Source organism: Salmo salar, chromosome 10, assembly GCF_965601325.2.
Source record: "Salmo salar chromosome 10, fSalSal1, whole genome shotgun sequence".
Classification (NCBI taxonomy): domain Eukaryota; kingdom Metazoa; phylum Chordata; class Actinopteri; order Salmoniformes; family Salmonidae; genus Salmo; species Salmo salar.
In genome coordinates, this window is record NC_138300.1 from 111,912,178 (window position 1) to 111,937,104 (window position 24,927).

General features: G+C 44.6%; 1 protein-coding gene across 1 annotated transcript in view; it reads right to left on the bottom strand.

The window, feature by feature from the left end:
* The window catches only part of LOC106561536 (carbohydrate sulfotransferase 8), a 123,897-nt gene that overhangs the window by 92,085 nt on the left and 6,885 nt on the right, over positions 1-24,927 (bottom strand). Inside the window, exon 2 of the mRNA XM_014125604.3 lies at positions 2,786-3,012. Coding sequence (XP_013981079.1) covers positions 2,786-2,984 — 199 coding nt within the window. The 5' untranslated portion in view covers positions 2,985-3,012. The remainder of the gene's footprint in view (positions 1-2,785; positions 3,013-24,927) is intronic.

The window sequence follows — 24,927 nt, forward strand, 5'->3', positions numbered from 1 at the left end:
TTAGTAGATTCCTTTGAATTAGCAGCAGAAATTGTGTGCTGTGAGTTGCAGTTTTTTTAAATACAGTACTGAGTAGGCCTCATTTGGAGAAAATAGAGGGAAAAGAAAGAGTGAAAGAGAGAAAAGAAAATAGTGGCACTTCAAAATGCCAGTTGGATTATAAATACTGCACAGTGCTGTTTTTACAAGCATCTCTGAAATTGAGATGTGCATTGATTCAATTAAAGAGGAACAATCATCCGAAACAGCATGTGAGTTATTATCACTCTCTGTAGTCTCATTGTGCACTTTCTTCCCTTCCTGAGAGCAGTGCAATCAATGATGTGCTAATCAATTAGAGTTTAGGGCTAGAGGATATCCAAGCTTGTCCAATAACCTATTCAAATAGCCTAAGCCTAAATATCAGAAATTCATGTGTAATACCAGAGTAACACTGTAACAATCATTGAGAGGAGACAACTATACTTTTAGCTCCAAACCTTGAAGTCAATATAGATTAATAAAGGATAGTGGTAGATAGACAATGAACTCAATTATTGTTGGTTTGAGTATGCATTAATAGGGTGGAGTTGCTCTCATACCTGTGTAGAACCACTAGCTGTGGTATTTCAAGAGGGCCAGTGTCTGATGAAGGCTGAGGGAGAGGCAGGCTCAGGTTTGAGTTAACCTGCTGAATATTGTATTGATCCCTCTCTAGACCGTCTCATCAATGTCATCTCCCCTCACCTCTCCTCAGCCCCTACTCCTCTTCCTCACCTCCCCTTAGCACCCCTCCTCTTCCTCACCTCCCCTTAGCCACCCTCCTCTTCCTCCCCTCATCTCTCCTCAGCCCCCACTCCTCTTTCTCACCTCCCCTTAGCCCCCCTTCACTTCCTCACCTCCCCTTAGCCACCCTCCTCTTCCTCCCCTCATCTCTCCTCAGCCCCCACTCCTCTTCCTCACCTCCCCTTAGCCCCCCTTCACTTCCTCACCTCCCCTTAGCCACCCTCCTCTTCCTCCCCTCATCTCTCCTCAGCCCCCACTCCTCTTCCTCACCTCCCCTTAGCCCCCCTTCACTTCCTCCCCTTATCTCTCCTCGGCCCCCACTCCTCTTCCTCCCCTCACCTTCCCTTAGCCCCCCTCCTCTGCCTCCCCTCACCTCCCCTCAACCTTCACCATATGGGCACAGGAGCCAAACAGATGTTTTGGGGATGATATTGGGCAGCCCACATTGACAGTTGACTCAGCTGTGAGTGAGAGAGTGAGGCCGTACTGTACTGCCACTGGACTGATTACAGTATGTGATTAATGAGTAGGACACTCCCTGGCCTCTTTCCTTACTGCACAGGAGTCAGACAGCAGAGGACTGTAAAGGTGAAGGTCTGCGAAGGTCATTGAGAAGTGTTCTAACTAACACTAAAGACGTGGTGATCTGTTAAACTTGACTATGCAACTATGTGTGCTAGAAAGACGCTGAATTTACTCACTGGATTTACAGACTGAGGGGTACAGGTGGTAATTATTTAACGTTAGGTAAATCAGCTAGTGGCATGCTAATCATTTAGTTGCAAACGAGCACATTTAGTCTCCAAGTTTGTTTACGTCTGGGTAATTTGATTTGTTTCTTTAGTATTTCATGAGGCAACAACAGAAGCATAACAACAACGGTACTCTGGCATTGGAACCGCACTGCGCTCTAACTTTGACAATTACATACATTTCCTTACATGGGGTTATAGAATTATTGAACATCTGCATTTGTTTAATGTATTTTGTCTGTGAAGGATTTCAAAAGCAATTTCTAATAAAGGCATTACAAACCAATTTCAGGGTACTGTGCGTTTCTCACTGATGATTCTCAAAGAGAGGCAATTTAAACATGGCCTCTGATGTGTTGCTTATTCTATGCCGCTATATTGATCTGTGAAATGTAATTTACTAACTCGGCCATTTGCAAAACATGTTCTCTTCACTGAACTGCTTTTCAGCTTTTTCTGCCAAGCTTTTTTTTTCTTCTTTCTATTCCACAAACGAGGTGTGCCATTTCAACAACCTCGATAATAAAAAAGCTGAGTGTTCAATAAAAACGTCTAGAACGGGTTTAGCCTAATTGAAAAGAGAACGTATTTTAAAACATATTCTCTTCATTACTCCACCAAATCCCAACAATGAGAGGATAAATGCAAAGCCACAAAGCACAACACTGAGCCAAATTCAATACCAGAGAGTTACAGCATATCCACTCTGTCTGTGTTTTATGTCACCTGTGTGTATCAGACCATAAGTAGAATATAACAGCTCTGGAAATCTCTGCTGTCTCCCAGTTCATAGCTGTTATCAGTAGTGACACTGTTGCCACAGAGATCATAGCATCCACTCACACCAGGGTATAGACACAGTACAGCACAGCAGTATAGTACAGCATAGTACAGCTCTAAACAAATACAAAGATCTCCTCACAGATAGGCTTACTGAAGATGACAGTTCTACTGGGTGTCTCAAGGGTCCTCTCAAAACTGATGACATTTTAAATGGCTTTTCAATCATGATTACTACTACTGTATTCTTACTGGCCAGAAGCTTTCATTTATTGGACATTCACAACAACAAAGAACACAAAACAACCCACATTATCTGATATCTGTAAAACTACAATTACCACACCAACACAAAACGTAGATACCAGTATACTGTTGAATGCTCCTGCAGTGTTGTTGTGTAACGTTTCAACTCAAAGGTCTTCATCATGCAAGTTACTGGATGTGCGTACACCTCTTTGAAAAGTGCTGTAGACTAGTACACTAACCTGGGGTCTGTTGCTGGAGCATGTCTGAGAGGCCCTGGAGGTGGACTAGGAGGAGTAAGGACGCGGCCCCCAGGAGCAGGAGGAACCAGAGGGAACAGTAGAAGGAGCAGGGAAGCTTCATGGCCGACACCACCACCCTTCTCCTGCCACACAGAGCCTCCAGCAACCTACTGGTACTACTGCACTCCCCCAAGAGCATCCCTCCTCAGCCCTGCCACGGGAACCTGCTGTAGGGGGGAGTTAGAGTTCATTTACTTGCGGCATACTGTTTTTAAAAAGAAATGACAAGAAAACAGGAGAAAAACAAATAGACTAGTCACAATAAATACATAATAGGTAACAAATTAATAACACCATGTATACAGATTACAAAAAGAGTGTAGTGAATTACACCAGAGATGACCAGAGGCAAAAGACTACAAAAAAATGTAAATAAATGGTTTATAACAGTAGATCAGGAGAGCCTTTAAAAGCAGAGTGTACAGTAAGGTAGTGGTGAAATAGGCTAATAAACCAGAGATCCAATTTAAACACAACCTAGATGGGAAAATATTTATTTGTGACAAACAGAGTGGCAGTGTGAATACTGTGAGTATTTTCACGGATTGATGTCGGAAGCAGTGAGGACGGAGTCTGCAGAGAGAAGAGGTGGTTAGAGGAGGTGTTGCGTGAATGTTGTTATTACTGGCACGTGTTTGTGTGTGTTTGTGTGTGTGTGTGTGTGTGTGTGTGTGTGTGTGTGTGTGTGTGTGTGTGTTTACTCTCCAGGAGTCCTGAAGAGGAGCGTCCTGCTGACTGCAGGCTTCCTGTTCCCAAGAGGCCATGTAGAGTACATCTGTCTCTCTGGAGCATGCTCAAATAATAGCACTCAGCAGGTGTGGCAAGCTTCACAAATCAGGTGTCCACACACACACACACAAATACACAGACATACCTATGGAAGCAAGCATGCACGCACACACAAACAAACGTTCAGCTATGGGTGATTTGGATATCTCCTAAAACAAGACAATACTGGGTAAGAAATACACCCACTACACATACCACCATGCTTCATCATGTTGTTGTTGTATTGGGTGTTGATTGCTTTTCCCTGAAATCCAACCACCCTCTTTCTCTTGTGGTGAATGCTTTTCCCTCTGGTCTAGCCCATAGATTAAAATGGATAAAATAGGCATTCTGATTCATATCAATGTTCCTTTCATGGTGGAGGTACCTGCAGCCATTTGGTGTTGCGTTTGGCAATTACATCTGTTAAGTTCTAAAAAAAACAGAGTAAAAACTAACGGACAACTAGGAAAAGCTCAAACCAAGTTTATTCGCCCAATGGGTCAGACAGCTGAACAGACAAAGACATGTTCCCACCAGCACAAGTATTTATACCCCACTTTGGGCAGTCTCCTCATTTTCTCTAAACATTACATCTTTGTTGCTAGGCAGCAAGTTAAGTGATGTGTCTAATTATCAGTTCCTTCTCCCTTCATGTGACCTGACCTGACCTCGGCCCCCATTCCTCACTAATCTACAGCAATCCACCATTGTCAGTGAACGCAACCATGTGATTGCCTTTTCCCTCACTTAGTAACTCTCCAAGCCCATGGCTCATATCCACCCTTAATTGACCCCACCATATACATTCCTCCTATATATAAACATTCACTTCTAGTGTATTTCAAATTACAACCCAATAGTCCCTCCTATTTGAATAGTAATTCCATACTGTTTAACATCACATAAAATTTGAAATTACTTATAAATGAACAAAAAATAAAACAGGAACAAAAAAAATAAAACATGATTGACATTCACAGTTGATTTGTCTATTTACACCTCCAAGACTTATGGCCTCTGATCTATAATCACACTATTGCACACTCTTATTTCCATCTCTCATCGGACAACTAATAATGACATTTCAGATGGAGCTTTTGACTTTCTCCATTTCCTCCTTCTGGTTCCTAAGAGAGTGATAGCACAAGACTTGAAAAGCAATAAGAAACACAAAACATAACAAGTATTAATAATGTGTTAAGCTATGCATAATTATGTATGCAACGAAAAACTAAAGTTAACACTATCCAGGACGCATACTTTAAAATCCCCTTATTGAAGCTACAGTCCAGCTGTTACTATAGCATCCTTCAAGCGTTGTATCTTCTTTGACGAACCCCTCCCTGAAAGTTGACAATAGTGTCTGAAATGACAACACTATTTCTACTGCTCACCATGATCTGGGAATGTATGACGTTCAATTTAACTTCATAGTAGTCGCTATAATGTGCAGTTAGCTGTCCTTCCTCTCCTACGAGCTGTCCCCTGATATCACTATACACAGAGGAGTGGTACTCTATAAACAGAGACTCTAATACCCCCTTCCTTCATTTATGAGCCACACAGATCTCGCTCCAGTCACATTCCATTCCGCTTTCCCAATTCTGTCTCAAACACATGTACCTATGTACCTTGCCTCTGGCCTCAAATACATTTGCACATAAATCCTTCCATCTAACCCATAACACGTTAGTCACTACTGATAATCCACTTATATAGTTATAAACATACTAAAACATTATATCATTTCAAACGCTATGGTTCAAGCCACTAAGAACATATGTTGTATGCCTAGAAAATGTATATTCTTAATTAGAATTAGCATTTTGACTATTTGTTCACCAGGTTATGGTGTGGCACACAAATGTTATAATTCTATTTCATCATTTCCTCACAATACATTCAAGCTATTTTTCAGTTATTTTGTTCATTCAAATGAAATTTGCGTAGTGCACTTACCCCTCACAGCCTTGTCATCGAGGAAGGCTTTGACGAGGAAAATACACGTACTATCTCCTCCTGATAATTAAGTAGCACCTCTGAACCGACTCTTATTCTTCCCAGCAGTGGATTGTGTAGTTCATTTTCAATAATCAGACAGCAACCTGACCTGAGCTCATAATATATCAATACAAAGAGGGTCTAATAAAATAATATAAATGGAAATGATATTGTAACGTGACTGAGTTGAACTCTGGTGTTCTTTTGACTGCATTGTTTAATCATTATGATGATGTAAAAAAAATGATGCATGATAATGAACTGTGATTAGAAACATTTGAGCTCAGATGGGGGGGGGGGGGGGTGATAAATTACTAACAGTCTAACAAAGTTAGAATAAAAATGTTCTTGACAGACAGAGAAACACAATCCAGCCTGCAGCTCCACACACACACACACACTCAAATTAAATCAAATTGTAATCGTCACATACTCACATCAATCATCTCCAATCCAAAGTTAAATCTAGAATTGGCTTCCTATTTCGCAACAAAGCATCCTTCACTCATGCTGCCAAACATACCCTCGTAAAACTGACCATCCTACCAATCCTCGACCAATACCCTACTCAACAAGCTGGATGCAGTCTATCACAGTGCCATCCGTTTTGTCACCAAAGCCCCATATACTACCCACCACTGCGACCTGTACGCTCTCGTTGGCTGGCCTTCGCTTCATAATCGTCGCCAAACACATTGGCTCCAGGTCATCTACAAGACCCTGCTAGGTAAAGTCCCCCCTTATCTCCGCTCACTGGTCACCATAGCAGCACCCGCCTGTAGCACGCGCTCCAGCAGGTATATCTCTCTGGTCACCCCTAAAGCCAACTCCTCCTTTGGTCGTCTCTCCTTCCAGTTCTCTGCTGCCAGTGACTGGAACGAACTACAAAAATCTCTGAAACTGGAAACACTTATCTCCCTCACTAGCTTTAAGCACCAGCTATCAGAGCAGCTTCCAGATCACTGCACCTGTACATAGCCCATCTATAATTTAGCCCAAACTACTACCTCTTCCCCTACTGTATTTATTTCTTTTATTTATTTTGCTTCTTTGCACCATATTATTTATATTTTAACTTTGAACTTTCTTCAAATTACAAATCTACCATTCCAGTGTTTTACTTGCCATACTTTATTTACTTTGCCACCATGGCCTTTTTTGCCTTTACCTCCCTTATCTCACATCATTTGCTCACATTGTATATAGTCTTATTTTTTTCTACTGTATCATTGATTGTATGTTGTTTTACTCCATGTGTAACTCTGTGTTTTTTGTATGTTGTCGAACTGCTTTGTTTTATCTTGGCCAGGTCGCAATTGTAAATGAGAACTTGTTCTCAACTTGCCTACCTGGTTAAATAAAGGTGAAATAAAATAAATAAATAGAAAATACACTGTTTAAAGCAGGTATAAAAGGTGCAGTGAAAAGCTTATGCGTTATCTCACAGAACAATGCAGTACATTAATCAATAATAACAATAAGAGTCCAAAATATCAACTATTATAAGTAATAAGAGAGGTGGTGTCAAGCTTACTTCTGCTCCCTCCCTCCGGCACTCGAAGTTGCCAGTCTACTGGTCCTGGCAACCCACATTGTGCACACCTGGCAACCATCATTGCGCACACCTGCTCATCATTTTCTCCTTGATTTCTCTGCCTTTATTTAGCCCTTTATTTAACCCCTGTTTATTACCTATGCATAGTCACTTTAACTCTACCTACATGTACATATTACCTCAATTACCTCGACTAACCTGTGCCCCAGCACATTGACTCTGTACCGGTACCCCTTGTATATAGCCTCGCTACTGTTATTTTACTGCTGCTCTTTAATTATTTAATTTAATTTTTTACTTAACTATTTTTTACTTAACACTTATTTTTCTTAAAACATAATTGTTGTTTAAGGGCTTGTAAGTAAGCATTTCACTGTAGGATCTACACCTGTTGTATTCGGCGCATGTGACAAATAAAATTGTATTTAAGTTGTCATCAGTCATTAGGTGGTATTGTTCTCTCTCACATTCAGTATGCTGCTTATGTTTGTTCTTGTTTATCCTTTCACTATTAAACTGACCTTCTGCACCTGCTTCCTGACTCCTGGCGTATAAGTTACAGGTGGTATGCATAGTAATAATTGTCAGAATGCTCAAGGAAGCAGGAGGGTTGAAGTCAGGCGCAGGAGACACAAGTCCGTGAACACTTGTTTTTAATAAACAATCCACGCTTGCCAAAAACAGGTAGGGCAGGGCAAGGTAAAACAAATACCCATAAGCAGCCCGAACACACCGTAGGGACGCAGCCCAAAACACACTGCCACAAAACCCACAGGCAGAAGGGAAAAAACACCTGTTCCCCAGACGTACAACCTGACGGAAAAAATCACTCACAAACACAGACATACCTTGCTAGACTAAATAACCCCCCCTACTAATAACTAAACCAAAACAGGTGCGTGCCTACCTAGACCTAACCAACAGAAAGTGAAACAAAAAGGATCGATGGCAGCTAGTAGGCCGGCGACGACGACCGCCGAGCGCCGCCCGGTCGAGGAGGGGCGCCACCATCCGTCGGTGTCGTGACAGTACTCCCCACCTGACGCGCGGCTCCCGCAGCACGCCGACGCCGGCCTCGAAGGACGCCCCGGAGGGCGAGGCGCAGGGCGATCCGGATGGAGGCTGTGGAACTTCCGGGTGAGCGCTGGGTCCAAAATGTCCTCCACCGGTACCCAGCATCTCTCCTCCGGGCCGTACCCCTCCCAGTCCACGAGGTACTGCAGGCCCCTCGCACGGCGTCTGGAGTCCAAGATGGACCGGACTGTGTACGCCGGGGGCCCCCCGATGTCCAGGGGGGGTGGAGGGACCTCCCGCACCTCATTTTCCTGCAGCGGACCAGCTACCACCGGCCTGAGGAGAGACACATGAAACGAGGGGTTAATGCGATAATAAGAAGGAAGTTGTAATCTGTAACACACCTCGTTTATTCTCCTCAGGACTTTAAATGGCCCCACAAACCGCGGACCCAGCTTCTGGCAGGGCAGGCGGAGGGGCAGGTTCCGGGTCGAGAGCCAGACTCTCTCCCCTGGGGTAAACACGGGGGCCTCACTGCGGCGCCGGTCAGCGCTCGCCTTTTGTCGTTCCCTGGCTCGTTCCAGGGATTCCTGAACAGCGTCCCAGGTCTCCCTAGAGCGCTGAACCCATTCCTCTACCGCAGGGGCTTCCGTCTGGCTCTGATGCCATGGCCCCAGGACCGGCTGATAACCCAACACACATTGGAACGGCGCCATGTTGGTAGAGGAGTGGCGCAAAGAGTTCTGAGCCATTTCGGCCCATGGCACGAACCTTGCCCACTCCCCTGGCCGGTCCTGGCAGTAGGACTGCAGAAACCTGCCCACTTCCTGATTTAGCCTTTCTACCTGCCCACTTCCTGATTTAGCCTTTCTACCTGCCCATTACTTTCGGGGTGAAACCCTGAGGTCAAACTGACCGAAGCCACACTCGGGACGTGAACTGGGGGCCTCGATCTGAGACGATATCCTCGGGCACCCCGTAGTGCCAGAAGACGTGGGTGAATAAGGCTTCCGCGGTCTGCAGGGCGGTAGGAAGACCGGGTAAAGGAAGCAGACGGCAGGACTTAGAGAACCGGTCCACAACGACCAGGATCGTGGTGTTGCCCTGAGACGGCGGGAGATCGGTCAGGAAATCCACCGCCAGGTGGGACCATGGTCGCTGTGGAACCGGGAGGGGCTGTAATTTCCCTCTAAGCAGGTGCCTGGGAGCCTTACTCTGAGCGCACACCGAACAGGAGGAGACATAGTGCCTCACGTCCTTCACCAAGGTGGGCCACCAGTATCTACCACTAAGACCACACACTGTCCGCTCAACCCCTGGGTGACCCGAGGAGGGAAGCGTGTGCGGCCACCGAATCAGACGATCACGAACACCGAGCGGAACGTACTTATGACCCACTGGACACTGAGGAGGAGTAGGCTCCGTCCGTAACGCCCGCTCGATGTCCGCGTCCACCTCCCAGACCACCGGTGCCACCAGGCAGGAGGCTGGAAGTATGGGAGTGGGATCGGTGGACCATTCCTCGACGTCATGGAGACGAGACAGTGCGTCGGCCTTAGTGTTCCGGGAACCTGGGATATACGAGATGTTAAACTGAAATCTAGTAAAGAACATCGCCCACCTGGCTTGACGCGGGTTCAGTCTCCTCGCCGCCCGGATGTACTCCAGATTGCGGTGGTCAGTCCAGATGAGAAAAGGGTGACACGCCCCCTCAAGCCAATGTCTCCACACCTTCAGGGCTCTGACCACAGCCAACAACTCCCTGTCCCCCACATCATAGTTACGCTCCGCCGGACTCAACTTCCTAGAGAAGAAGGCGCAGGGGCGGAGCTTGGGGGGGGTGCCCGAGCGCTGGGATAGCACGGCTCCTACCCCAGCCTCGGACGCGTCCACCTCCACTATGAAGGGCAAAGAGGGATCCGGATACGCCAGCACTGGAGCGTCAGTGAACAAAACCTTCAGACGACTAAAGGCCCTGTCCACCTCCGCTGACCACCGCAACCGCACCGGGCCCCCCTTCATCAGTGAGGTAATGGGAGCCGCCACCTGCCCAAAGCCCCGGATAAACCTCCGGTAGTAATTGGCAAATCCCAAAAACCGCTGCACCTCCTTCACCGTGGTGGGAGTCGGCCAATTACGCACGGCTGATATGCGGTCACATTCCATCACTACCCCTGATGTGGAAATGCGATACCCCAAGAAAGAGACGGCTGGTTTGGAAAACTCACATTTCTCAGCCTTGACGTATAGGTCATGCTCCACCAGTCGCCCATGCACTTTACGCACCAGAGACACATGCTCGGCGCGTGTAGCAGAGTAGACCAGAATGTCATCGATGTACACCACTACACCCTGACCGAGCAGGTCCTGGAGAATCTCGTCCACAAAGGATTGGAAGACTGCGGGAGCATTCTTTAACCCATACGGCATGACGAGGTACTCATAATGGCCAGATGTGGTACTAAATGCAGTTTTCCACTCGTCCCCTCCTCGGATACGCACCAAATTATAGGCACTTCTGAGATCCAACTTCGTGAAGAAGCGCACCCCGTGAAATGACTCTATCGCCGATGCGATGAGAGGTAGTGGGTAACTGAAACCCACTGTGATGGCATTTAGACCTCTATAGTCAATGCACGAGCGCAGACCTCCCTCTTTCTTCTTCACAAAAAAGAAGCTCGAGGAGACGGGTGAGTTAGATGGCCGAATGTATCCCTGCCTCAACGACTCAGTGACGTATGTTTCCATAGCCGCTGTTTCTTCCTGAGACAGGGGATAAACGTGACTACGAGTCAGTGCAGCGCCCACCTGGAGGTTTATGGGACAGTCTCCTCGTCGATGAGGTGGTAATTGGGTCGCCTTCGTTTTACTGAAGGCGATAGCCAAATCGGCATACTCTGAGGGAATGTGCACGGTGGAGACTTGGTCTGGACTCTCCACCGTAATCACACCGATGGAAACTCCTATGCACCTGCCCGAGCACTCATTTGACCACCCCTTAACCCCTGTGCGGCCTCCGTCCCGTATGCAGGACGGACATCCAGCGAAAAATCATATCTCCATTAGCATAACAAAATGTAATCATTTTTTTTTTCAATTTTTTTTTCAAATTATATAGTTTTATAGATACACCTCTCCTGAATCGAACCACTTGTCCGATTTCAAAAAGGCTTTACAGCAAAAGCAAAACATTAGATTATGTTAGAGGAGTATATCGTAAAAGTAGCGACATAGCCATTTTCCGACCAACCACATGCATCACAAATAACCAAAAAACAGCTAAATGCAGCACTAACCTTTGACAATCTTCATCAGATGACACACCTAGGACATCATGTTACACAATACATGCATTCTTTTGTTCGATAAAGTTCATATTTATATATAAAAACAGCATTTTACATCGGTGCGTAACGTTGACTAACTATTTTCCCACAAATGCATCCGATGAAACAGAGCTACAATTTACTAAATTACTATTCGAAAACATTTTTAAAATGTAATATTGTCATTCTAAGATTTATAGATGAATATCTCTTGAAAGCACCTGTAATGCCAGATTTAAAATTAACTTTACTGGGTAATCATACTTTGCGATGAAAGGGGATGCGATACTCTGAAAAATAGGCTAACGTTACAGGTCAGCGCCATCTTGGAACAATCGCATATCACATCTAGTCTTGTATACTATTGTCAATAATCCCTTACCTTTGGTTGACTTCATCAGAAAGCACTTCCAGGAATCCCAGGTCCACAACAAATGTATTTTCGTTCAAAAAAATTACTCCTTTATGTTCCAAGAGCTTGTTCTTGTTAGCGCGTCTGAAGGCTGATTCAAATGCTCCGTCGGCCACGGGACAGCCATTTCGAGAAAATGCATTTTTTTCCCATTTAGGTTCGTTCAAACATGTCAAACGTTGTATAACATAAATCTTCAGGGCGTTTTTCAACAAGAGAGCCAATAATATTCGAGGGGGACGATTGTATTGTGCTTCAAAACGTTTCGAAAGGGGAGGGTACCCAGGGGCGCCGGCGTCATAATGGTGATGGCCCTCTCCGTGTGACCACGTTCCACAGCGTCTCATTCATTCAGTTTTAACAGTAGGACACTCAAACCACTTTGTAAAGACTGGGGACATCTAGTGGAAGCAATAGGAAGTGCTCAATGAACCATAGCTCACGGTGTGATTAACCTGTTATGGATAGGGGGCAGTATTTTCACAGCCGGATAAAAAACGTACCCGATTTAATCTGATTATTACTCCTGCCCAGAAACTAGAATATGCATATAATTATTAGCTTTGGATAGAAAACACTCCAAAGTTTCTAAAACTGTTTGAATGGTGTCTGTGAGTATAACAGAACTCATTTGGCAGGCCAAAACCTGAGAAGATTCTGTACAGGAAGCACCCTGTCTGACCATTTCTTGGCCTTCTTTGCCATCTCTATCCATTACAAAGGATCTCTGCTGTTACGTGACACTTCCTACGGCTCACATGGACTCTCAGAAGGCGGCAAAAAGCTGAATCGTGGCTTTGCAGGCTCTGGTTGAAACAAAGTAGCGCGTTTGGGTAGTGGCTGGTTACAGTACTGTGAGACTCAGGCGCGTGCCCGCGCCGACCGAATGCTTTGTTTTCTTTCCTCTGTTTACCGAAACGCAGATTCCCGGTCGGAATATTATCGCTTTTTTACGAGAAAAATGGCATAAAAATTGATTTTAAACAGCGGTTGACATGCTTCGAAGTACGGTAATGGAATATTTAGAAATCTTTTGTCACGAATTGCGCCATGCTCGTAACCCTGATTTACCATTTCGGATAGTGTCTAGAACGCACAAACAAAACACCGCTATTTGGATATAACGATGGATTATTTTGGACCAAACCAACATTTGTTATTGAAGTAGCAGTCCTGGGAGTGCATTCTGACGAAGACAACAAAGGTAATCAAACTTTTGTAATAGTAAATCGGAGTTTGGACAGGGCTAAACTTGGTCGGTGTCTAAATGGCTAGCCGTGATGGCTGGGCTATCTACTGAGAATATTGCAAAATGTGCTTTCACCGAAAAGCTATTTTAAAATCGGACATATCGAGTGCATAGAGGAGTTCTGTATCTATAATTCTTAAAATAATTGTTATGTTTTTTGTGAACGTTTATCGTGAGTAATTTAGTAAATTCACCGGAGGTTTGCGGGGGGTATGCCAGTTCTGAACCTCACATGCTAATGTAAAAAAGCTGGTTTTTGATATAAATATGAATTTGATTGAACAAAACATACATGCCTTGTATAACATAATGTCCTAGGGTTGTCATCTGATGAAGATCATCAAAGGTTAGTGCTGCATTTAGCTGTGGTTTTGTTTTTTGTGACATTATATGCTAGCTTGAAAAATGGGTGTCTGATTATTTCTGGCTGGGTACTCTGCTGACATAATCTAATGTTTTGCTTTCGCTGTAAAGCCTTTTTGAAATCGGACAGTGTGGTTAGATTAACGAGAGTCTTGTCTTTAAAATGCTGTAAAATAGTCATATGTTTGAAAAATTGAAGTTTTCGGATTTTAGAGGAATTTGTATTTCGCGCCACGCCCATCGTTGGATATTGGAGCAGGTGTTCCGCTAGCGGAACGTCTAGATGTAAGAGGTTAATAGGCAACGTGATGAAGTTGAGTTCGCAATTCAGAATTCCACTTCCTGTTTCGATCTGTCTCAGGGTTTTGACTGCCATATGAGTTCTGTTATACTCACAGACACCATTCAAACAGTTTTAGAAACTTTAGGGTGTTTTCTATCCACAAGTATTAATTATATGCATATCCTAGCTTCTGAGTTTGAGTAGTAGGCCGTTTAAAATGGGCACTAATTTTTTTCAAAATGCGCTGTGGCGCCCCCTATCCTAGGCGACCGTCAAGAGGTTAAGAGCCCTCTGTCCCCACAAAATCTTAGGGTTGTGAGTGGCTAGCCAAGGAATCCCTAGAACCACTGGAAATGCTGGGGAATCAATGAGGAAAAGACTATCCGCTCCTCATGACCCCCCCGCATTACCATGACCAGTGGCACAGTGGCCTCCCTGACCAGCCCTGACCCTAGTGGTCGACTGTCTAGGGCGTGCACGGGGAAGGGTTGGTCCAACTGAACCAGGGGAATCCCTAACTTAGCCGCGACCCCACGGTCCATAAAACTCCCCGCCGCGCCTGAATCGACTAGCGCCTTAAGCCGGGATTGAGGGGAGAAACAAGGAAAAGACACAGACACATACATGTGACGGACAGGGGGCTCTGGGTGAGGCTGGTGCTGACTCACCTGAGGTGTCAAAGGAGCGCTCTGCCTGCCTTCTGGACTCCCGGGTGAGTCTCTCCAGCACCGGTCCACAGTGTGCCCTCTGCGACCACATGAGGTGCAGGAGCGAACTTCCCCTCCAGTCTTCCTGGCAGCTGCCCCCCCTATCTCCATAGGCATGGGAGCAGGAGGGCTGGAGGGTGGAATGAGCAGGGCCCGGGTCGGACGTCCGCGGGCGGCCAGCAGATTGTCCAGTCGGATGGACAGGTCAACCAGTTGGTCCAGGGTGATGGTCGTGTCCCGACAGGCTAATTCCCGGCGGACGTCCTCCCTCAAACTACATCGGTAGTGATCTATAAGGGCCCTCTCATTCCACCCTGCTCCCGCGGCCAGGGTCCGGAACTCGAGAGCAAAGTCCTGCGTGCTCCTCGTCTCCTGTCTCAGGTGAAATAGCCGCTCACCCGCCGCTCTCCCCTCCGGGGGATGATCGAACACTGCCCGAAAACGGCGGGTGAACTCTGGGTAGTTGTCCCTGGCTGAGTCCGGACTGTCCCACATGGCGTTTGCCCATTCCAGGGCCCTACCCGTGAGACAGGAGACGAGGACGCTGACGCTCTCCTCCCCCGAGGGAGAGGGACGAACGGTCGCCAGGTATAACTCCAACTGGAGTAAGAAGCCCTTACACCCAGCGGCCGTCCCATCGTACTCCCTGGGGGGAGCGAGTTTCACCCCACTGGTACTGGGTGCTGTGGGTGCTGGTTGGGGCGCAGGCTGTTGACCTGCCGCGTTCGTGGGGCCGAGAGCGCTTCGGTCCCAGCTCTCCATGTGCCCAACACCTGATCCATGGCGGTACCCAGACGGTGGAGCAGGGTGGAGTGTTGGGCAACTCTTTCCTCCATGGACGGGGTTGGCGCTGAAGCTCCTGCTGACTCCATCAGTTGGTGCGTGATTCTGTCAGAATGCTCAAGGAAGCAGGAGCATTGAAGTCAGGCGCAGGAGACACAAGTCCGTGAACACTAGTTTTTAATAAACAATCCACGCTTGCCAAAAACAGGTAGGGCAGGGCAAGGTAAAACAAATACCCATAAGCAGCCCGAACACACCGTAGGGACGCAGCCCAAAACACACTGCCACAAAACCCACAGGCAGAAGGGAAAAAACACCTGTTCCCTAGACGTACAACCTGACGGAAAAAAATCACGCACAAACACAGACATACCTTGCTAGACTAAATAACCACCCCTACTAATAACTAAACCAAAACAGGTGCGTGCCTACCTAGACCTAACCAACAGAAAGTGAAACAAAAAGGATCGATGGCAGCTAGTAGGCCGGCGACGACGACCGCCGAGCGCCGCCCGGTCGAGGAGGGGCGCCACCATCCGTCGGTGTCGTGACAATAATAGACTGTATTTACAATGTATTTACAAATATACTATAAAGTGGGTAGGGACTTCATCACGCAGTAGAATAAATATACTGAACAAAAATATAAAGGCAACATGCAACAATTTCAGTTCATATAAGAAAATCAGTCAATTGAAATAAATTAATTGGGCCCTAATCTATGGATTTTATGTAACTGGGCAGGGGTGCAGCAATGGGTGGGCCTGGGAGGGCATAGGCCCACCCACTTGGGAGCAAGGCCCACCCACTGGGGAGCCAGGCCCAGCCAATCAGAATTAGTTTTTCACCACAAAAGGGCTTTATTACAGACAGAAATACTCCTCAGTTTCATCAGCTGTTCAGGTGACTGGTCTCAGATGATCCCGCAGGTGAAGAAGCCAGATGTGATGGTCCTGGGCTGGTGTGGTTACACGTGGTCTGCGATTGTGAGGCCAGTTGAACACACTGCCAAATTCTCAAAAATGACATTGGAGGCGGCTTATGGTAGAAAAATTAACATTCAATTATCTGGCAACAGCTCTGGTGGTCATTCCTGCAGTCAGTATGCTAATTGCAAGCTCCCTCAAAACTTGAGATATCTGTGGCATTGTGTTGTGTGACAAAACTGGACATTTTAAAGTGGCCTATTATTGTACCCATCACAAGGTGCACCTGTGTAATGATCAGCTTCTTGATATGCCACACCTGTCAAGTGGATAGATTATTTTAGCAAAATAGATATGCTCACAAATTTGTGGCCTAAATTGGAGAGAAATAATTTCTTTGTGTGTATGGAACATTTACGGGAGAGTTCTGAGTGTGTTTACAGTATGTGTAAATTTGTGTGTAAGGGTTGGATATTTGGGTAGTCAGTGTAAATAATCTCTAAAGTGCAGATAGTCTCTAAGGTGCAGGTCTGTGCAGGGAGACAGCTAGGGTTAACACACACACACACTCAAAATTTACACAAACTTACACACACACACACACAAACCCACACAGTTAATGCTGCTGTTCTATTCGTCAAATCAGATCATGACTACGTACTCCTGCTCCCTGTTTACAAGCAGAAGCTCAAACAGGAAGTACCCGTGACTCGCTCCATTGAGAAATGGTCACCAGAATCAGAAATTGTGCTACAGGACTGCTTTGCTAGAGCTGATTGGAATATGTTTTGATTGGAATATGCCAATAACATCGACAAGCTACCCACCTCCGTCAACGGCTTTATTAGGAAATTAATTTGCGACGTTATCCCAACAGTGAAGGATCGCTGCTTCCCCAATCAAAAGCCCTGGATTAACACTGAGGTTGGAGCTAAACTAAAGGACAGGGCTACCACACACAGAGCTATCACAGACAACCCTGAGGCTACGGCTGAGGACAGGAACAAGTACAAGAGGTCCCACTATGACCTCCACAGAGTCATCAAACGAGGAAAAGAACAATATAGGAATAAGGTGGAATAATATTACATAGGCTCTGATGCCCGCAGCATGTGGCAGAGGCTACAGTCTATTACGGATTACAAATGAAGACCCAGCCCGTGATCTGCCCAACGATGCCTCTACCAGACGAACTCAATGCATTTTATGCACGCTTCGACAATAACAACATCGTGCCGGGTGTGAGGGCCATCACTGACCCAGAGGACTGGGTGATCTCGCTCTTTGAGGTCGACGTGAGTAAGGTCTTTAAACAGGTCAATACCCGCAAGGCCCGACGGTATTCCAGGGCGCATTCTCAGAGCATGCACAGAACAGCTGGCAGGCATGTTCACAGTCATGTTCAACTTCTCCTTGTTCCAGTCTGTAATCCACACATTTTAAGATGACCATCAGCATTCCTGTTCCCAAGAACTCTAAGGCTTCATGCCACAATTGTATTTTTTATTTTAACTAGGCAAGTTAGTTAAGAACAAATTCTTATTTTCAATGACAGCCTAGGAACAGTGGGTTAACTGCCTTGTTCAGGGGCAGAAGAACAGATTTTTAACTTGTCAGCTCAGGGATTCGATCTTGCAACCTTCCAATTACTAGTCCAACGCGCTAACCACTACGCTACCTGGCACCCCACAATTACTACCATATAGAAGTCCTGGATGGCAGGGACCTCTGCCCCAATGATAAAAAGGTTTGGCATGGGCCCTCAAATCCTCAAAAGGTTCTACAGCTGTACCATTGATAGCATCTTGACTGGCTGCATCACTGCTTGGTATGGCAATAGCACCACCCTCGATCACATGGCGCTATAGAGGGTGGTGAGGACAGTCCAGTGCATCACTGGGGCCGAGCTCCCAGCCATCCAGGACCTTTATACCAGATGGTGTAAAAGGAAGGCCCCGGAAATTGTTAAAGACTTCAGCCACCCAAGCCATAGACTGTTCTCTCTGCTTCCGCAAGCGGCACCGGTGCATCAAGTCTGACACCAAAAGGTTCCTGAACAGCTTACATCCCTAAGCCATAAGACTACTAAATAGCTAACTAAATAGCTAACAAAATGGCTACCAGGACTATCTGAGTTGACCCTTTTACTATATTTATTTATATTTTATTCTCTATGCACACTCACAGGGCCATACACACTCACGCACACTGACAGTCCAACACACATACACACAAACACTTACTTCCTAATTTGCTCACGCATGTCCTGAATACAAAGTTATGTTTGGAGAAAATCCAATACAACACATTACTGAGCACCACTCTCCATATTTTCAAGCATAGTGGTGTCTGCATCATGTTATGGGTATGCTTGTAATCGTTAAGGACTGGGGAGTTTTTCCACGATAAAAAAGAAATGGAATGGAGCTAAGCACAAGGAAAATCCTAGAGGAAAACCTGGTTCAGTCTGCTTTCCAACAGACACTGGGAGATTAATTCACCTTTCAGCAGGACAATAACCTAAAACACATGGACAAATATACACTGGAGCTGCTTACCAAGAAGACAGTGAATGTTCCTGAGTGGCCGAGTTACAGTTTTGACTTAAATCTACTTGAAAATCTATGGCAACACTTGAAAATGGTTGTCTAGCCATGTTCAACAACCAATTTGACAAAACTTGAAGATTTTTGTTCTTAACTGACTTGCCTAGTTAAATAAAGGTAAATAAATGTAATACACATACATTTATACTGACTCTACACACACGCACACCCAATCACATACAATCATCACATACGCTGCTGGTACTCTGTTTATCATATACAGTGCCTTCAGAATGTATTCACACCCCTTGACTTTTTCCACATTTTGTTGTGTTACAGACTGAATTTAAAATTTATGAAATTAAGATTGTGTCACTAGCCTACACACAATACCCCATAATGTCAAAGTGGAATTATGTTTCTAGACATTTTTGCAATAAAACATTTAAAGCTGAAATGTCTTGAGTCAATAAGTATACAACCCCTAAATAAGTTCAGGAGTAAAAATGTGCTTTACAAGTTATAAGTTGCATGGACTTTGTGTGCAATGGTGTTTAACATGATTTTTGAAAGACTACCTCATCTCTGTACCCCACACATATCTGTAAGGTCAGTCGAGAAGTGAATTTCAAACATAGATTTACCACAAAGACCAGGGAGGTTTTCCAATGCCTCGCAAAGGGCACCTACTGGTAGATGGGGAAACCAAAAACAAAAAAGCAGACATTGAATATCCTTTTGAGCTGCTGATGTTATTAATTACAGTTTGGATGGTGTATAAATACACCCAGTCACTACAAAGATACAGGCGTCCTTCCTAACTCAGTTGCCGTAGAGGAAGGAAACTGCTTAGGTATTTCACCATGAGGCCAATGGTGACTTTAAAACAGTTACAGAGTTTACTGGCTGTGATAGGAGAAAATTGAGGATTGATCAACAACATTGTAAACAACAAATAAAGGTAAAATAAAAAATTGTAGTTACTCTACAATACTAACCTACTTGACAGAGTGAAAAGAAGGAAGCCTGTACAAAATATGCATCCTGTTTGCAACAAGGCACTAAAGTAATATTGCAACAAAAAAAAAGAATTGTCCTGAATACAAAGTGTTATGTTTGGGGAAAATCCAATACAACACATTACTGAGTACAACTCTCCATATTTTCAAGCATAGTGGTGTCTGCATCATGTTATGGGTATGCTTGTAATCGTTAAGGACTGGGGAGTTTTTCAGGATAAAAAAGAAATGGAATGGAGCTAAGCACAAGCAAAATCCTAGAGGAAAACCTGGTTCAGTCTGCTTTCCAACAGACACTGGGAGATTAATTCACCTTTCAGCAGGACAATCACCTAAAACCCAAGGCCAAATCTACACTGGAGCTGCTTACCAAGAAGGCAGTGAATGTTCCTGAGTGGCCGAGTTACAGTTCTGACTTAAATCTACTTGAAAATCTATGGCAACACTTGAAAATGGTTGTCTAGCCATGTTCAACAACCAATTTGACAAAACTTGAAGATTTTTGAAAAGAATAATGGGCAAATGTTGCACAATCCAGGTGTGGAAAGCTCATAGAGACTTACCCAGAAAGACACAGCTGTAATCGCTGCCAAAGGTGCTTCTACAAAGTATTGACTCGGGGGTGTGAATACTTATGTAAATAAGATATATCTGTATTTAATTTTCAGACATTTGCATAAGTTACTAAAAACATGTTTTCACTTTGTCATTATTGAGTATTGTGTGTAGATGGGTGAGAAAATGTATGATAATATCCATTTGGAATTCAGGCTGTAACACAACAAAATGTGGAATGAGTCAAGGGGTATGAATACCTTCTGAAGGCACCGTATGTCATTGTCTGGGACAATGTCATGTTCCACCATGCAGAGGTGGTTCAGGCATGGTTCGGGCCCATCCCCGATTCGTGACCCTATACCTGCCCCCATACTCTTCTTTCCTCAACCCTATTGAGGATTTTTTTCAGCATGGAGGTGGAAGGTGTACGATCGTCATCCCCATGAGTGTGCCACTCTCCTTCTGGCCATGGATGAGGCATGCGACCACATCAATGCAGACCAATGTCAAGCTTGGATTCGATGTAAATGACGGTCTAACACAGGATGCAGTCAAAATAGCAACAGCCTTTAATTCTTACTTTGTTGACTCTGTCAAGTTACTGACACAGAACCCTTCCACTGGTGTCTTCAGCTCAGTGCTAGTGAATGACACTCAACCTGTGTTCATCATAAGGGAGTCAGAGGGGAACAAGGTGATTAGCTCACTAAAGAACACTAAAGCCAAAGATGTGTTTGGGTTGGACTTTCTTAAAAACTACAGAGTCACTCATTGGCCCCATTACTAAGGTCACCAACACATCTATTGGTCAGGGGGTGTTTCCAAGGGTATGGAAGTCGGCCATTTAAAATCGGCTATCTTTAAATCAGGTGACCCTGCTGACGTGAGTAACTACAGGTCCATTAGCATATTACCTGTGGTGTTGAAGGTTACTGAAAAGTGTGTAGCAGAATAACTGATTGCCCACCTCAACAACAGCCCCTTCACATTACACTCCATGCAGTTTGGCTTCATAGCAAAACACTCCACAGATACGGCCAACTGCTTTCTTCTGGAAAATGTGAAGTCCAAGATGGACAAAGGAGGCGTTGTTGGGGGTGTATTTCTAGACCTAAGGAAAGCTTTTGATACTGTGATGAGGATATCATCACAAAACTGTCAGAGTTCAACTTTTTCCCCGATGTCTTGAGATGGATGAAATCATACCTTGAAGGCAGAACCCAGTGTGTCAGGGTGAGCGATGAGCTGTCGCCCACTCTCAGCTATGATGTGGGCGTGCCCCAAGGGCCAATACTGGGGCCCCTCCTGTTCAGCCTGTACATTAATGGTCTGCCTTCTGTCAGTACTGGGTTGGAAGTTCAAATGTATGTAGATGATACAGTGATATACAATACTAGTCAAAAGTTTGGACACACCTACTCAGTCAAGGGTTTTTCTTTATTTTACTATTTTCTACATTGTAGAATAATAGTGAAGACATCAAAACTATGAGATAACACATATGGAATCATGTAGTCACCAAAAAAGTGTTAAACAATTAAACAAATGATTCTTCTAAGTAGCCAACCTTTGACTTGATTACAGCTTTGCACACGCTTGGCAATCGCTCAACCAGCTTCAACTGGAATGATTTTCCAACAGTCTTGAAGGAGTTCCCACATATGCTGAGCACTTGTTGGCTGCTTTCATTCACTCTGCAGTCCAACTCATCCCAAACCATCTCAATTTGGTTGAGGTCGGGTGATTGTGGAGGCCAGGTCATCTGATGCAACACTCCATCACTCTCCTTCTTGGTCAAATAGGCCTTACACAGCCTGGAGGTGTGTTTTGGGTCATTGTCCTGTTGAAAAAAAAAAAGATTGTCCCAGTAAGCGCAAACCAGATAAGATGGTGTATTGCTGCAGAATGCAGTGGTAGTCATGCTTGTTAAGTCTGCCTTGAATTCAAAATAAATCACTGACAGTGTCACCAGCAAAGCACCCCCACACCATCCCACCTCCTCCTCCATGCTTCATGGTGGGAACCACACATGCGGAGATCATCCGTTCACCCACACCGCGTCTCACAAAGACACAGCGGTTGGAACCAAAAACCTCAAATCTGGACTCATCAGACCAGATTTCCACCGGTCTAATGTCCATTGCTCGTGTTTCTTGGCCCAAGCAAGTCTCTTCTTCTTATTGATGTCCTTTAGTAGTTGTTTCTTTGCAGCAATTCGACCATGAAGGCCTGATTCAAGCAGTCTCCTCTGAACAGTTGACTTTGAGATGTGTCTGTTACTTGAACTCCATGAAGCATTTTTTTGGTCTGCAATCTGAGGTGCAGTTAACTCTAATGAACTTATCCTCTGCAGCAGAGGTAACTCTAGGTCTTCCTTTCCTGTGGCGTTCCTCATGAGAGCCAGTTTCATCATAGCACTTTCAAAGTTCTTGAAATTTTCCGCATTGACTGACCTTCATGTCTTAAAGTAATGATGGTCTGTCGTTTCTCTTTGCTTATTTGAGCTGTTCTTGCATATAGTATGGACTTGGTCTTTTATCAAATAGGGTTATCTTCTGTATACCACCCCTACCTTGTCACAACACAACTGATTGGCTCAAACACATAAAGAAGGAAAGAAATTCCACAAATCTACTTTTAACAAGGCACACCTGTTAATTGAAATGCATTCCAGGTGACCTCATGAAGCTGGTTGAGAGAATGCCAAGAGTGTGCAAAGCTGTTTAACAATTTTTTGGTTACTACATGATTCCATATGTGTTATTTCATAGTTTTGATGTCTTCACTATTATTCTACAACATAGAAAATAGTAAAAATAAAGAAAAACCCTTGAATGATTAGGTGTGTCCAAACTTTTGACTGGTACTGTATGTGCATGCAAAGAGCAAACAACAAGCTGCACAAGAACTCACTACTGTAATTGTCCAAGCTACAAAGTGGCTCAGTGACTCATGTCTGCATCACGATGTGAAAAGAACTGTCTGCATGTTCTTCACAAAGAGGGCAACAGATGCTACTGAGCCAGATGTCTATGTGTCAGGGGAGAAGTTCCAGGGTGGTTTCCAATTTTAAGTACCTTGGCATCATACTTGATTCCAACCTCTCTTTTAAAAAGCAGGTGAAAAAGGTAACTCAAATAACCAAATTGCTTGACTAGAGAGGTAGCAAACCTGTACTTCAAATCTAACATACTGCTTGACTAGTTGGGCCCAAGCTTGCTGTACAACACTAAAACCCATTCAGTCTGTCTACAAAAAGGCTCTCAACGTGCTTGAAAGGAAGCCCAATAGCCATCATCACTGTTACATCCTCAGAGAGCATGAGTTCCTCAGTAGGAAAAATCTTGTGCAATACACAGACGCATGTCTAGTATTCAAGATCCTAAATGGCCTGACTCCCCCTCCACTTAGTACTTTTGTTAAACAGAAAACCCCAGACCCATGGCAGCAGATCCGCAAGGTCTGCCATGAGAGGTGACTGTATAGTTCCCTTAAGGAAAAGCACCTTTAGTCAATCTGCTTTCTCTGTGAGAGTTTCTCTGTCTGGAACACACTGCCATCAGACGCACACAACTGCACCACCGACAGTATCACACCTTCACAAAAACATGAAAACATGGCTAAAGGCCAATCAGTTTTGTGAACATAATCCCTAGCTATGTATTGCAGCTTTCCATGTTGTCTGTATCTTGTGAGGTTTGGAAACACTTTGTTGCTTTTATGTATTTTGTTTTGTTGCTTGTTCTATGTTTCTCTGTCTGCATGCTATGTGTTGCTTGTACTATGTTTCTCTGTCTGCATGCTACGTGTTGCTTGTTCTATGTTTTTCTGTCTGCATGCTATGTGTTTCTTGTTCTATGTTTCTCTGTCTGCATGCTATGTGTTGCTTGTTCTATGTTTCTCTGTCTGCATGCTACGTGTTGCTTGTTCTATGTTTTTCTGTCTGCATGCTACGTGTTGCTTGTTCTATGTTTCTCTGTCTGCATGCTACGTGTTGCTTGTTATATGTTTCTCTGCCTACATGCACTATGTTTCTCTGTCTGCATGCTACTTGTTGCTTGTTCTATGTTTTTCTGTCTACATGCTACGTGTTGCTTGTCTATGTTGTTCTGTCTGCATGCTCAGTGTTGCTTCTATGTTTCTCTGTCTGCATGCTACATGTTGCTTGTTATATGTTTCTCTGTCTGCATGCTATGTGTTGCTTGTCCTATGTTGCTCTATCTGCATGCTACGTGTTGCTTATCCTATGTTGCTCTGCGTGTGCTCACTGCTCATTGATTGTCTGTATTATTATTGTAATTGTTTTTAATAACCTGCCTAGGGACTGCGGTTGAAAATGTGCCCACTGGCTAAAACCAGCACATTTATTGAAACGTTGATCCCCTGTAAAAATACAAAATAAACTTGAACTCAAACTTGTGAAAATAGTACCAAAGCGATAAAAGAAAACTGTCAATTTACAAAAATGTCTAAAAACATGTTTTCACTTTGTCCTTATAGGGTATTGTGTGTACATGGTTGAGAAAAACATTTAATTTACTCAATTTTGAATTCAGGCTGTGACACAAC